This window comes from Phocoena sinus, chromosome 19, assembly GCF_008692025.1.
Source record: "Phocoena sinus isolate mPhoSin1 chromosome 19, mPhoSin1.pri, whole genome shotgun sequence".
In the NCBI taxonomy this organism is placed as follows: Eukaryota; Metazoa; Chordata; class Mammalia; order Artiodactyla; family Phocoenidae; genus Phocoena; species Phocoena sinus.
In genome coordinates this window covers 249,438-264,882 of record NC_045781.1, presented here as the reverse complement: position 1 = coordinate 264,882, position 15,445 = coordinate 249,438, and the positions used below count along the sequence as shown (strand labels likewise).

General features: G+C 48.0%; 1 protein-coding gene across 2 annotated transcripts; it reads left to right on the top strand.

Annotated features, from left to right (window-relative positions):
* Nucleotides 1-5,475: 5,475 nt before the first annotated feature.
* Nucleotides 5,476-15,261, top strand: ZNF584 (zinc finger protein 584). 2 transcript variants are annotated; one of them, XM_032614958.1, is made up of 3 exons: nt 5,476-5,877; nt 6,751-6,877; nt 12,271-15,261. In XM_032614958.1, the coding sequence occupies exons 1-3, from the start codon at nt 5,860-5,862 to the stop codon at nt 13,269-13,271; spliced, it is 1,146 nt and encodes a 381-aa protein (XP_032470849.1). In that variant the 5' UTR covers nt 5,476-5,859; the 3' UTR covers nt 13,272-15,261. The 2 variants fall into 2 exon arrangements, with proteins under 2 accessions (XP_032470849.1, XP_032470850.1); XM_032614959.1 differs by lacking the exon at nt 5,476-5,877 and adding an exon at nt 5,879-5,957.
* Nucleotides 15,262-15,445: the final 184 nt, after the last annotated feature.

Below are 15,445 nucleotides of genomic sequence, written 5' to 3'. Positions count from 1 at the left end.
GTTCTTTTGTTTCTCTTTCTTTCTTAAGGTATTAATTTAGGAAGCCAGTCTAGGTACTTTATGAGCTTCATGTTCTCATACTTGAGGTATCCCCAAGATAAGGAGGCAGCTTATTCTTGAGAGATGCTGCCTGTTTTCCAGGGGGTTTAAAGCCTCATCGCGTTTTGTGCTAAGAAGTAGGCTACAGTTGAGACTTCCCAAGTGATCCAGTGGGTAAGACTCTGCGCTCCCAATGCAGGGGGCCCTGGTTCAATCCCTGGTCAGGGAACTAGATCCCACATACGTGCCGCAACTAAGACCTGGAGCAGCCAAAATAAATAATTTTTTTAAAAAACGTGGGGGCAGGAATAGAGACACAGACGTACAGGACATGGTTGGCGGGGGGGAAAGGGAAGCTGGAACAGAGTGAGAGAGTGGCATGGACATATATACACTACCAAATGTAAAATGGAGAGCTAGTGGGAAGCGGCCATGTAGCACAGGGAGATCAGCTCGGTGCTTTTTGACCACCTAGAGGGGTGGGATAAGGAGGGTGGGAGGGAGATGCAAGAGGAAGGCGCTACGGGGATATATGTATATGTATAGCTGATTCACTTTGTTATAAAGCAAAAACTAACACCATTGTAAAGCAATTATACTCCAATAAAGATATTTAAAAAAAAAAAGAATTAGGCTGCAGTCTTGAAGAAGACATTGATCTTTCTGCCTGTATTAGTTTCTGTCTCAGCCTTTTCTATTGTCATATATTGTTGCTGGGAGAATCCGGCACTGCACTGGGAGGGGACACCTGGAAGCTTGTGTCTGGTCTCTCCTAGAACCTGCCCTGTATGCCTCTTTCCTTTGCCAATTTTAATTTGTACCTTTTCATTGTAATAAACTGTAACTAAGAGTTTGACAGATTTTCTGAGTTCAATGTGTCCTTTTAGTCAATCTTCAGAACCGAGGGCTCTGAGGTAGCTCCTAGCTGTCTGGCAGGGCTTGGCATGGCCGCCTCCTGCCAGCTGCTGACTTGTGATGGGAGGGCGCCCTCGCGATCTTCGATCTTCACCTGCAGGCAGCGCTGGAGTCAGTCGCACTGCAGCTGCTGAGTGTGGCCATCCCCATCCTCTCCTCCTCCAGCAAATTCCTTCCAACTACCTTTGTTTTACACGCCGCTCCTCCGGTTAAATTCTTCAGCTCTATGGCTTCTTAATCAGGGGTCAGCAAACTTTTTCTGTAAAGAGCCAGATAGTAAATATTTTCTCCTTTGCAGGATGTGAAGTTTCTGGTCACTGCTCAACTCTGCCACCATAAGTCTGCCACCAGAGTCAAAGTACCATAAACAATATGTAAATGCATGGCATGGCTGTGTTCCAATAAACCTCTATTTATGGACGTGGAAATCTGAATTTCATGTAATTTTCATGTCATGAAATAGTATTCTTTTGATTTATTTTTCAATCACTAAAAAAATGTAAGAACAGTTCTCATTTTGGGGACGAGACAAAAATAGAAAATGGCCTGTATTTGGCCCCCAGGCTGTAGTCTGCTGAGCCCTGGCTTAAATTACTCACGACTCTCGACTTTGATTTCCAGGGATCCCTAGAAGCGAGTGTCCTTTCCTGACTGGTTGTGTGCATGTGGTCTGACAAGCACCAGGCTGGAGTATGGCTCTTCTGATCCAGCCCACTCTGGGTGGTCCCCCCAACCCCCCATGGGATACAGACTTGGCTCATCAACACAGGTGGCCCCTCCCTTGCCAAGAGGCCAGTCCAGAGCTTGATGCTCCCAGCAGTTCTGGACTTCCCCCTTAAGCAGAGTGAAGGGCTCTGTAGTGGGAAGAATAATGGCCCCCAAAGATACCCATGTCCTTATCCCTAGAATGCGTGAATGTTACTTACCTTATATGGCTGAAGAAACTGCAGATGTGATAGAGGATCTTAAAATGGGGAGATTATCCTGGATTCTTTGGGTAGGCCCTCAGTGTCATCACAGGTACCCTTCAAGAGGGAGACAGAGGAGACAGAGAAAGAGATGTGACGACGGAGGCAGAGATTGGAGTAATGTGGCCACAAGCTAAGGAAGGCTGGCAGCCACCAGGAGATGGAAGGGGCAAGGAACAGATTCTCCTCTGGACACTATGGAAGGCACGTGATCCTGCTGACACCTTGATTCTGGTCTTCTAGCCCCCACAACTGTCAGACAATAAACGTCTGGATTTTTTGGTTTTGTTTGTTTATTTATTTATTTATTGGCTGCGTTGGGTCTTCGTGGCTGCACATGGGCTTTCTGTAGTTGCGGCGAGCGGGGGCTAATCTTCATTGCAGTGCGCAGGTGGCCTTCAGTAGTTGTGGCACGCAGGCTCAGTAGTTGTGGCTCTCGGGCTCTAGAGCACAGGCTCAGTAGTTGTGGCGCACGGGCTTAGCTGCTCCGTGGCATGTGAGATCTTCCCGGACCAGGGCTCGAACCTGTGTCCCCTGCATTGGCAGGCGGATTCTTAACCACTGAGCCACCAGGGAAGACCTGTCTGTTGTTTTAACTCACCCAGTTCCTGGTCCTTTGTTATGACAGCCTAAGAAATGAATACGCCTATTGTTCCTTCCCCTTTCTGGACATTCCACCCTCTTGCCATTTCTTTTTTCTTTTTTTGTTTTTTTGGCCACGCCACACGGCTTGCAGGATCTTAGTTCCCCGACCAGGGATCGAACCCAGGCCCCCAGCATTGGAAGCGCAGAGTCATAACACTGGACCAACAGGGAACTCCCAGGATTGCCATTTCTAGTCTGACTTCCTCCCCTGCCTGTTTCCCGCCTCTCTGTTCTCTGTCCTCTGCCTCTTATCTGCTCCTCTCTGCAGCGCTCCTTCACTCTTCACTGCTCCCTCTGCAGTGCTCTCCGAGTCGGCCTTCACTTAGTGTATCGTGAGGTGCGCACATATGCTTGAATAGTCCTTGAACACCAGCTACTCAGTTACGGCTGGATTTTCCTGGGCCTGAACACATCCTGCTACACAGTGTTCACAGACGAAACCCATTTACAGAGGAGCGTGTTTGAGAGTCTTCCTCCAAGCAGACTCTCCATCTTCTGTACTTCATCCCTGTCTCCTTGCCCTTCATGAGGAATCTTCCACTCTGTGATCTTTGCACAGTAGCCCGTTAACCTGACTCAGGTCCCCTCAGTGGACATATTCTGGGTGTCAGACACACATGTGTGATGGGGCTGTCCTCTCCTATCAAAGTCAAGATGCACTTTTGCCAGCATTCCTTGGCTTTCCCGTTGTTGACTTGGAGTGCGGGATGAGGAGGCATCTTTCAAGCAGGGTGTTTCTGTAAGAGTGTCACAAGTCCTCAAGGGAGGTCCTTCCACCCAGAAGACCACCCCTGTGACACATGTAGTCCAGTCTTTTTTTTTTTAATCTAAAATGTGTTTATTAGGATGGTTTCCCATTCATCTTGATTCAGTGTGCTTTTAGTGCCTTTTTTTTTAACGTGTGGTTCAGTCTTAAAGACTCACACTTAGCTGAGCATTAAGAAATAATCCTTGGCGCTTCCCTGGTGGCACAGTGGTTGAGAGTCCGCCTGCCGATGCAGGGGACACGGGTTCGTGCCCCGGTCCGGGAAGATCCCACATGCCGCGGAGCGGCTGGGCCCGTGAGCCATGGCCGCTGAGCCTGCGTGTCTGAATCCTGTGCTCCGCAACGGGAGAGGCCACAACAGTGAGAGGCCCGCGTACAGCAAAAAAAAAATCATAATAATCATAGAGTTAAATGTGTACAACTGTACAACTTCTAGAAGATAACATGGGGAAAAAAATCTAGGTGACTTTGAGTTCGGCATTGAGATGACTTTTGGATAGAACACAAAAAGCATGATCCATGAAGAAAAAAATTCAGTTGGACTTATCTAAAATTAAAAGTTCTGCTCTGTGAAAGATACCATGAAAGAGAATGAAAAGACAAGCCATAGACTAGGGGAAAATATTTGCAAAACATAAATCTGATAAAGGACTTTTATCCAAAATGTACCAAAAAAAACCCCACAAATAAACAAAGCCTTTTAAAATTCAAGAATACGAAGTCAGTTTTAAAAGGATAATGCGGACTTCCTTGGCGGTCCAGTGGTTAAGACTCTGCACTTCCACTGCAGGGGGCGTGGGTTCGATCCCTGGTAGGGGAACTAAGATCCCGTATGCCACGTGGCACGGCCAAAAAAAAAAGCAAAAGATCTGAACAGACACCTCACCAAAGAAGATACACAGATGGCAGAGATAAGCAGATGAAAATACTCTCAACATCATATGTCTTTAAGGAATTGCAAATTTAAACAGTATCACTACATACCTATTCGAATGGCTAAAATCCAAAATACTGACAACAGGAGGAACCAGAACTCTCACTCACTGCTGGTGAGAATGCAAAATGATATAACCACTTAGGAAGACAATTGGCAGTTTCATACAAACTTAAATACAGTCCTAGCATATGATCCATCAGTCACACTCCTAGGTATTTATATAAATGTGTTGAAAACTTGTCCATACAGACACTAGAACAGGAATGTTTATAACAGGTTTATTCATAATTGCTTAGAACTGGAATCAAACTGAGATGCCTTTCGATAGGTAAATGAATAAAGAAACTGGTACATTCATACAATGGAATATTATTTAGCAACAAAAAGAACTGAGCTATCTAGCCACAAAAAGGCATGGAGGAATCTTAAATGTGTATTCCTAAGTCAAAAAGTCAGTCTGAAAAAGGTACATACTGTATGATTCCAACTTTATGACTTTCTGGGAAAGGCCAGACTATAGAGACAGTAAAATAGTGATTGCCAGGGACTCAGGGGGAGAGAGGGGTAAATAGATGGAGCAGAGGGGATTTTTCATGCAGCAAAACTATTCTGTATGATACTGTAATGATTGACATGTGTATAAAAGAAAGCGTGAATTCATATTTCTTATTTTAAAAGCAACTGTATAAAACCGTATAATTGTACTGTTTGGCCTATAACAAACAAATATATTTGCCAATAACAGCATAATGGAGGTGGGTGGGACAAAGCTGTATTGGGCTAAGGAGATAACTCCAGAGAGTGACTCGAATCTAATTAATGGGTGTATTTATTTTTCCAACCTCATCAAACTTTGCACTTGAAATGAGTGCATTTCAGTTGCACCTCTCTACGGCCGGGGTCACCTCGGCTCGGTCACCGCGGGTACAAGGCGTGGTGGGACCTCTCCGACTCTCGCACCTCGCCCACTCCGCTGGCCGCGGGCCGGAGGAGCCTCCTGGACGCCACGCCCCGCTGCCGCAGGCCTTTCTCTCCGCCCCGGCGCGGGTCCAAAGGAACTAAAGCCGACACTGGAAGTCCCTGCCCCGCCCACGAGGCTCTCCCGGAAACGCCCCTCTCCTGGGCTGTCATTGGCTACGTCGGTACGGACGCAGTCTGCGACGTCACTTATGGGAAACGTAGTTCGCGCCCGCCCCGAACGAGGTGGCGGGTAACGCGGGCGCAGACTTAACGGAGGCGCACGGGCGGGGCGGGGCGGGACGGGGCGGGACTTCCGGCGTTTCCCTGTGGTACTCGTTTTGCCGCCGCCTGTGGTCGGTGCGAGCACTTTTGAGGGCAGCGCTCGCACCGCAGAGACTACCCCGGCTGAGAGAAGCGCAGGGACCCTCGCTACGCCTTTGCTTGCTCCGTGACCCCCGGGCACGACTTGCTTTTCCTGACACTCGCTGTCGTACCCTGAGAACGTCCCGAGGCTGCTCCCAGTCCTCGGGCACATTTTCCTCGGTCGGCCGGAGGCTCCAGCGCGCTGGGCGGGGTGGCGTGTGCGGATCTCAGCTGCGTCCGCTGAAACTCTCCGCCCACAGGTTCCAATGGCAGATGAGGCTCAGGTGAGTGGGAGGTGCGCCCCAGGCTCTCACCACCCGGATCCCCACCCAGCGGGTCCGGACTCTGAATGAGCCCGTGACAGGTGAGGAAGGCTATGACAGGTGAAGGAACAGTCTATGCAGAAATAGAGAGGAGGAGGGCTGGGGGTCTCGGAGCTCCGTGTGTGGATCCTGGCGGCTGCGGGTTGAAGGATGAGTAGGTCCTCTGTGCAGAGCTGGGGGTTGTCCTTGGCTGTGGGCCATGGGAGGTGTGGGGTGGACGAGGCAGGATGGGATTGAAGATGCTCTCTGTGGTAGCGCACTGGAGACACACACCACTGTGCACAGTGGAACGCGGGAGTTGCCAGTGGGGTGGACTGGCGAGGCTGTGGTGAGGGTGTGGAGTTGTACCATGCTGCGGTACAGTTATGTGTCTGCATGCAGGAGGACAGACTGGAGGGCCCTTGGATGATGTACTCAGGCCTAAGAGAGAGAGGAGAACAAAGTCTTTTTTCCTTATGAAAGGTGACCTCTGGGACACGGAGAGAATTGGCTGGCAGGAAATAGGGTGGGCCTGAGTGCTTGGCGGGGTACACAGATGGCATCTCTCTGGTCACCAGCCTGTTGTGGGCTGGATGCAGAACTTAGTAGCAGCATGAAGGGAGAGGCACCGATGGTACTGGGGGCCTTGGGAATCCTCTGAGATCGAGGTGTTAGGAGGAAGGAGGTATGAGGGTATGTGAGGGGTGCGGGCTCAAAGGGAAAGATGATGTCAGTGAGAGATGTGGCAGGACCTTGAGACACAGGTCAAGGGCATGGATGTGTTTCTCTGTTCATATTTTGGTTGGCTTTCTGCCCACTATTGACCCTAAGGCTCAGTTGAATTCATCATTACAGGCCCCTGTGACCTTTGAGGATGTGGCTGTGTATTTCTCCCGAGAGGAGTGGGGGATCCTTAATTTGACCCAGAGGAGCCTGTACCGTGATGTTATGCTGGAGAACTTTGCACTCATTGGCTCACTGGGTAAGTCTCTCACACTTTCCCTCGGCAAACTGACCACCTCTGCCTTTAATCCACGGGAAGTTCTGTGTATCTTAAAGCCCACAGAGGCTGTGTGCTCTTCCCCTGCCTCTCTCTGAGCAGCCCTGTTGGCAGCCTCAACACCTGTTGCCCTACAGGCTCCTGGAGTAAGGCTTGGGGTTCAGATGTCTACAGTTTGCCTAACAAATCCTATCCACCTCTTCCTCTTTCTGGCTTCGTGACTTTGCTGAAGCTGTGGGCCCTCTCTGTTCTGGTTTTGGCCTTCTTCCTCCAAAAGAAGTTTTATAGGGGCCTTTCTGGGCCAGGTGTGAGCCATGAATTTAAATCAGTAGATCAATTTGGGCAGGACTGCCGTTTTTTTTTTTTTTTTTTGTCGCGTTGAGTGGCTTGTGGGATCTTAGTTACCCGACCAGGGGTTGAACCCGCGCCCTCGGCAGTGAAAGCGTGGAGTCCTAACCACTGGACCGCCAGGGAATTCCCAGGATTGCCACCTTAATGTATTTCAATCCATGAACATGGTTGTCTTTCTGTTTATTTAGCTCTGTAATTTTTTGAAGTGTTTTCAGTTTACAAGGCTAAATTTATTTCTAAATATTTTATTCATTTTAATGCTCTTTTTTTTTTTTTTTTTTTTTGGTATACGCGGGCCTCTCACTGTTATGGCCTCTCCCGTTGCGGAGCACAGGCTCTGGACTCGCAAGGCTCCGCGGCCATGGCTCACGGGCCCAGCCGCTCCGCGGCATGTGGGATCTTCCCAGACCGAGGCACGAACCCGTGTCCCCTGCATCGGCAGGCGGACTCTCAACCACTGTGCCACCAGGGAAGCCCTTAATGCTCTTTTAAGTGGAATTACTTTCTTTCTTTTTTTTTTTTTTTTTTTTTTTTTTTTTTTTTTTTTGCGGTACGCGGGCCTCTCACTGTTGTGGCCTCTCCCGTTGCGGAGCAACAGGCTCCGGACGCGCAGGCTCAGTGGCCATGGCTCACGGGCCCAGCCGCTCCGCGGCATGTGGGATCCTCCCACACCGGGGCACGAACCCGTGTCCCCTGCATCGGCAGGCGGACTCTCAACCACTGCGCCACCAGGGAAGCCCACTTTCTTTCTTTTAGATTGTACATTGCTAGTGTATAGAAATATAATTGATTTTTGTATACTGATCTTGTATCCTGCAACCTTGCTAAACTCATTTATTTGTTCTAATGGTTATTCTTTTCGGTGGATTCCTTGGTATTTTCTCTCTATATAATGTCATGTCATCTGTGAGTAGAGACATTTTTACTTCTTTCTTTGCTTAACTGACTTGGTTGGCTAGAACCTCAGAACTTTATTGAATATAAGTTGTAAGAGTAGACATCCTTGTCTTGTTCCAGATCTTATGGGAAAAGCGTTCAGTCTTTCACTAATAAGTATGATGTTAGCCGTAGGTTTGTTGCATATGCCCTTTTCAGGTGAGGAAGTTCCCTTCTCTTGTTTGTTGAGGGCATTTATAGAGAAAAGTCGTTAGATTTTGTGCAGTGCTTTTCCATGTCTATTGAAATGACCATGTGATTTTTGTCCTTTATTCTGTTAACGTGGTATATTACAGTAATTGATTTTCTGTATTCATAAGAGTTATCAATGGTGTAGTTTTCTTTTCTGGTTATGTCTTTATTTGTATTGAGTATGAGGATAATTTTGGCTTCAGTGGATGTTGGGGAATGTACCCTTCTCTTCTTTTTCTGGCACAGTTTGTGAAATATTGGTGTTAATTCTTTTCTTAAAAAAATATATTCATTTATTTTGGGGTGCGTCGGGTCTTAGTTGTGGCACACGGGATCTTTTGTTGCGGCACGTGAGCTGCTTTCTAGTTGTGGCACATGGGCTCAGTAGTTGCTGCATGTGGGCTCTGTAGTTGTGGCACCTGGGCTTAGATGCCCTGCATGTGGCATCTTAGTTCCCCAACGAGGGATCCAACCCGAGTCCCCTGCATTGGAAGGTGGATTCTTAACCACTGGACCACCAGGAAGTCCCCTGGTGTTAATTCTTATTCCTGTGTTATTATTAATCTGTGAAGCCATCTCGGCCTAGGTTTTTTTTTTTTCTGTGAGGGAAGTTTTTTATTTTGTTTTTAAGTCTGTTCAGCTGTTCTGTTTCTTCTTCGGTCAGTTTATCTCTGCTCTTTTTTATTGCCTTCCTTCTTCTAGTTTTGGGTTGCTTTTTGTTGTTGTTGTTCCTTGAAGTATAAAGTTAGGATAGTGAAGATTCTTTTTAAAATTTTTTAAATTTATTTTTAATTGAAGTGTAGTTGATTTACAATGTTTCAGGGGTACAACAAAGTGATTCAGTTACACATATAGAGATCTTTTTTTAATATGTGTGTTGTGACATAAGAAATATATACTTTGTCTCTGTTCCCAGTTCCTTGGCATGCAGCTCCTAAAACCTTTGGAATCTCTGGAGTGATAAGAGAGTCTTTTGTATGCTAATGGGTTGACGGTGGCTGGGAACCCCTAGATGGTTTCAGGATGGGGGATGGTCACCAGAAAGACCAAGGCATGATTGTAAGGTTGGGTGTTCAGCTACTCCCAACCCCTCCTCGCCACCCCGCTACCCTGACCTTTGGGGAAGGGAAAGGGGCTGGAGATTGGGCCAGTCATCAATGGCCAGTGATTTAATCAGTCATGCCTATGTGATAAAACATCCATAAAAACTCCTAAATGACCAGTTCGGAGAGTTTCTGGGTTAGTGGACACAGCAAGATGCTGGGAGAATGGTGCCATCAAGGGCATGGACACTTCTTACCCCCTATGTCCTCAATCCCCACCCCTGGCATACCTTGGCCTTTTCATCTCTTCCATTGGGCTCTTCCTCAGTTGTATCCTTTAAAATAAATTGGTAATAGTAAGCAAACTCTTTTCCCGAGTTCTCTGATCTGTTCTAACAAATTATTGAACCTGAGGAGGAATCAATAATTGTGAGAATCCCAGATTTATAGTCAGTTGGTCAGAAAGTACAGGAGCCCTGGGACTTTCCGTTGATGTCTGAAGTGGGGGCAGTCTTGTGGGACTGCGTCCATAACCTGTGGGATCTGATGCTAATTCCAGGTAGTTGGTGTCAGAATTGGATTGAATCCTTGAACACCCAGTTGGTGTCAGAGAGCTGGAGAAATGGTGTGGGAAAGCCCCCATGCGTGTGGTGTCAGAAGTGTTGTGAATAAGACAGCTCAGAGATGTTTCTGTAATTTTCCCTCTAAGCAATACTTTTCCTGATAACTTTTGGTATGTTGTGTTCTCTTTTTCTTTCATCTCAAAATGTTTTGTAACTTTCCTTGTGGTTATTTAGGAGTACTTAATTTAAATTCCATAAATTTGTGAGTTTCCCAGACTCACTGACATAGAGAATAGACTTGTGGTTGCCAAGGGAAAGCGGAAGGCAGGGGAAGGATGGATTGGAAGTTTGTGACTAGCAGATGCAAACTATTATATATAGAATGGATAAGCAACAAGGTCCTATTGTATAGCACAGGGAACTATATTCAATATCCTATAATAAACCATAATGGGAACGAATTTTTAAAACTTTGTGAGTTTCCCAAATTTCATTCTGTTGTTGATTTCTGGGGTTTTTTTTGTTTTTTTTTTTTTGGCGGTATGCGGGCCTTTCACTGTTGTGGTCTCTCCCATTGCGGAGCACAGGCCCCGGATGCGCAGGCTCAGAGGCCATGGCTCACGGGCCCAGCCGCTCCGTGGCATGTGGGATCTTGGCTCATGGGCCCAGCCGCTCTGCGGCATGTGGGATCTTCCCGGACCGGGGCACAAACCCATGTCCCCTGAATCGGCAGGTGGACTCTCAACCACTGCGCCACCAGGGAAGCCCTGATTTGTTTTAATTCCTTTGTAGTTAGAGAACATTCTTTGTATGATTTCAATTGTCTGAAGTCTACTGAGTCTTGTTTTATATCCTAGCAAATGGTCTATTCTGGAGAATGTTCCATGTGCATGTGAGAATGGAGGAGAATATGTATTCTGCTGTTGTTAGGTGGCATGTTCTATAGATGTCTTGGAGGTCTAGTTGATTTTTAGTGTTATTCATATGTTATATCCGTGTTCATTTTCTGCCTAGTCGTTCTATCCATATATGAAAGTTAGAAATTGAAGTCTCTAAATATTATTGTCTATTTCTTTCTTTAGTTATGTCAGTTTTGCTTCACAGGAGGGTCTTTTTTTAAAAATTGTGGTAAAGCAAATAAACCATGAGATCTACCTTCTTAACAAAATTTTAAACAGAAGAGGTTCCAACAAGGATCTACTGTATAGCACAGGGAGCTATATTCAGTATCTTGTAATAATCTATAATGGAAAAGAATATATATGTATATTTATATAACTGAATCACTTTGCTGAACACTGGAAATTAATACAACATTGTAAATCAACTATATTTCAACTTAAAAAATAAATTTAAAAAAATGAACATTACAATTGCTTCTCTGACAATTTTTTTTTTTAAATGTACAGAAGAGGTTCATGTTCTAATACTTGGTTTCCTACCTGGTTGCCATGGTGACATGAGCTTCCTGTGGTACGTGTAGGGATGGGTCAGCCTTGATTTGGGCTGTTATCTTATTACCTTTCTACCTCCTAGGCTTTGCACCTTTGAGCTCACTATGAAGGGTGAGGTGGCCCAAATGAAGGGTGAGGAAGAGCCCTGGGTGCCCAACATGGTGGATATGACTGTGGTCAGCAGAGCAGAGGCCAGGCTGGGTCCTGGTCTTGGTGAACGGGGCTAGGGGGTGCCTTGGTTTCAGTAATGGGTATCTGAGTACACTTGCATTTTGGTGCTGGGGCCAGTCACCACACCTTATTCCCACCTTTCCTCTCCCCTCTTGTGGACTCACTGTGTGGTCTTGCTATCTCTACCATGGCTCTGGATGACCCACCTCTCTGGCCTCTGTGTCTTGTCATTTCCTCTCCTCTGTGCCAGTGCAGAACTGTCAACTGTGACCTCCTGTGTGTGTGGTTTGAGGTGCGTACATATCCTTCAGTAATACTTGAGCACCAGCTACTGTGTCACAGTCATGTTTTCATTGGAGTAGACACAGCCTCTTCACAGTGCTTGCTGTCTCCAGTAGCTAAGGCCCTGCTGATACCCTTTGCACAGGAGTGACTTAGAGGCCCTGAATCCCTTCCCTGCACTGTTCCCATCTTTGTGTCCTGGTCCCTGTTGAGGTCTCCCCTATTCTGGGCTCTGGCAGAGCCCTGTTCCACTCGGCCAGACCTTTCCTTGCAACCTCCTGGCAATTCTGTGGACTCCTTTATGGGTGTGTCCGACATGCACTGATGGTGAAGGTGCCTCTTCCGTCTAAGCCAGCTCTCAGTGACTGACTCTTCTGTCTCAGGTTTTCTGTGTAGACTGCGGGATGAGGAAGCCCCTCCCGAGCAGGTGAAGAGCCACAGAGTCCTGTCAGAGAACCCCTTTCTGTGCAGGGTGTCTGGGAAGGACATCCCTGCCACCTTAGGCTTCCTCCAGCCCCAGGCCACCCACAGAGAGGGGACACCACGCAGAAGCACCGAGCGCAAGGCCTTTCCACCCAGCTCCACTCGCCAGCAACGGCAGGGAGCCCACGCCACACAGAAGCCCTTCAAGTGCAGCGACTGCGGGCAAGCCTTCCTGAAGGCCTTCGCGCTCCTTGACCACCTGATCACTCACGCCAAAGAGAGACCCTTCAGGTGCCCAGCAGGTGGAAATGCCCCCATGGAGAGCTCAACCCTGGTTCATCACCGAAAAACTCACACTGGAGAAACATCCCATGTGTGTAGTGAGTGTGGGAAGGCCTTCAGTTACCCATCTAAACTGAGGAAGCACCAGAAGGTTCATACTGGCATAAAACCTTTCAAGTGTGGTGAGTGCGGGAAAACCTTCAACCGCAAAGATGCACTTGTTCTGCACCAGAGAATTCACACTGGAGAGAGGCCTTACCAGTGCAGCGAGTGTGGGAAGTCCTTCAGCGTTCTGTCTACCCTCATTCGGCACCGGAAAGTTCACATTGGAGAAAGGCCCTATGAGTGCAGGGAATGTGGGAAATTCTTCAAATACAACCATAGCTTCATTCTTCACCAGAGAGTTCACACTGGAGAGAGGCCCTATGAGTGCAGTGAATGTGGGAAAACTTACGTGACCCGCTCTGGGCTGTATCAGCACTGGAAAGTCCACACTGGAGAACGTCCCTACGAGTGCAGCCTGTGTGGGAAAACCTTCACTACCAGGTCCTACCGAAATCGGCACCAGCAGTTCCACACTGAAGAGAGGGCTTATGAATGTACAGAATGTGGGAAAGCCTTTAAACATAGTTCTACCCTCCTTCAGCACAAGAAAGTCCACACTGGAGAAAGGCCATAGGAGGACGGGGATGTGGGAAAACCTTTAGGCATGGCTGACACCTTGTTTAACATGAAAGGTCTCACTCCAGAAAGGAGATTGAGGAGAGTAGCCATTTGAAAGCTAAACATGTCACACCCCAGCACCCACACTGGGCTGGTGCCAGGTACATGGGAAGCGTTCAGGAGCTGTGTTGCAGTCTCACCTGCCCAGGCTGTTGGCAGTGTTGAGTCACTGCCAGTTACCGTGACAGAAGCCATCCCACTTCTACCACCTGGCAGGTCCCCGTGGTGAGCATTAGTCACTGTGTGTGCTCAGGGAAGCTGACCTCTGTGTTCCCCACTTGATAAAGGAGAGAATCATGAGTGGTGGAGCCCATAATGGGTCTTATTCTCTCCCCCTCCAACTGGTTTAGGTGTGGACATGACCTAGTTCTTGCCAAGAGTAGCTGAGCAGTGTTTGCTGGGGCCTTCCAGGGAAGGTTAACCATTTTCATGGACACTGTTGACACTACATTTGGTCCCTGTCGTGCATTTATCCAACCCTGGAACTGCCTCACACTGCTCTGGAATGTCTCGTAATCTTTAGGCCTTTTTGTTTAAACCACCCTTAATCTTTGGGATCTGTGTATGGAAGGATTGAGAACAAAATTGGGCTCATGGATAGAGGGAACGGTTTCTGTGGGGGTCCTTGACTTTTGTCTGCCTCAGTGGGGCCAGCAGGATGGCAGAGGACAGCTCCAGTCAAGGTTGGCCTAACTTGCACTGGTGCCTGAGACCTCCAGGGAAAGATTGAAGGGCTTTGTGGATAAATCTTCAGCCTGGATGTCAGGTTTACTTGAGGATTCAGAGCTCACCTGAAGAATGGGGTGGTTGGTATAAGATCCCCGGGTGACTAGGGACAAGCACCTGGGTTCCTTGTTCCCAGGGAATGTTCTGCAATCTCCAGCATTGGTCAGAAGTTGTTTCCAGAATCAGCTCAGAAGCCATGCCCCCTGAAATCGAGAACGTGGAGGTAAGTTCTAGACTGGCCATAAGTCCTACAGGGGCCTGTTGGAAAGAGTAAGTGGACACAGAAGCACTGAGTGAGGTCCTGTGGAGTGGAGAATCTGGTAAACGAGAGGGTTTGAGCTGGTTCTAAAGAGGCACCCACAAATGTTCCAGGAACCATGGTTTCACAGGGTGCGGCATGCAGAATTTCTCAGGAATTGCAAACCTGTTCCCTGTGTCTAAGGTCACTGTCAGCAAATAATCTACAGGTTATTTGGATTCTCAGAGCCTTTCCGGGCATGTTCACCTCATGGCCATCACCCTGGGACTGAAAGAAGATCCTGTAGTCCTAGGATGTGGCTTTTGTGACCCAGCTAGTGTTCCTGATGTCTCTGCACACCATGGCTTTGGCTGTTTTTGCTGCCGCTCTCCCAGGGCTCCAGGGAAAGAAGTGGTTGAATCAACATATGGATCCAGATCTATGTTTAAAATTTTGGAACCTGTTTTTTCAAAAGGTAAATAAAATGTCAGTTCAGCGAAAGTTGTTATGTGGTTGTAGCTGTGTCCCTGGTCTAGAAATCATGCTTCATGTCAAGAAGGAAATGTTAGCTGGGAGGTATGTTTGGGGAGAGAGCCACCAACCCTGGACTTGAGGGGCTTTGGGCCATGGTGCTCAGCCAGTACTGTGGGTTGGGGTGGGAAACAGCTGCTTCCTTTAGCTTCAGTGATTACTCTCACCCACCCCCTGATGGCAGGAGGGGTGGTGGCCACGTGGGGTAGGACCCTACAGAGTTCTCGGCCAGTCTGCTCAATGTCTCTCCAACACTGTAAGGCATACGCCCACCACCAGGCCTGCTCAGGCCCTTCTCCCTGTGTGTAATAATTGTCTGCCCCTGGCATGGCAGTCCGTGTGGAAGCAGAGTAGAGTCCAGCTGAGCCGAGTAGGGCTCAGATGACAAATAAGTGGGGGTAGGGTAGACTAAACCAAACTCCTCACCCCAGCCAAAAGGGCCGGCATGACCTGTTTCCTGACCTCATGGCCTTCTTCTCCTCTTCATGGGCCACTGGGTCTCCTCATTGTTCATTCCTGCCTGGGGCCTCTGCACTGCGGTTCCCTCTGGCTGGAATACCCTTCCCCTGGAGTCACCTCCTCAGCTCTCCCCAACCAATCTGCAGTAGCAGCCATCACTTCTGTCACCTCTGCTT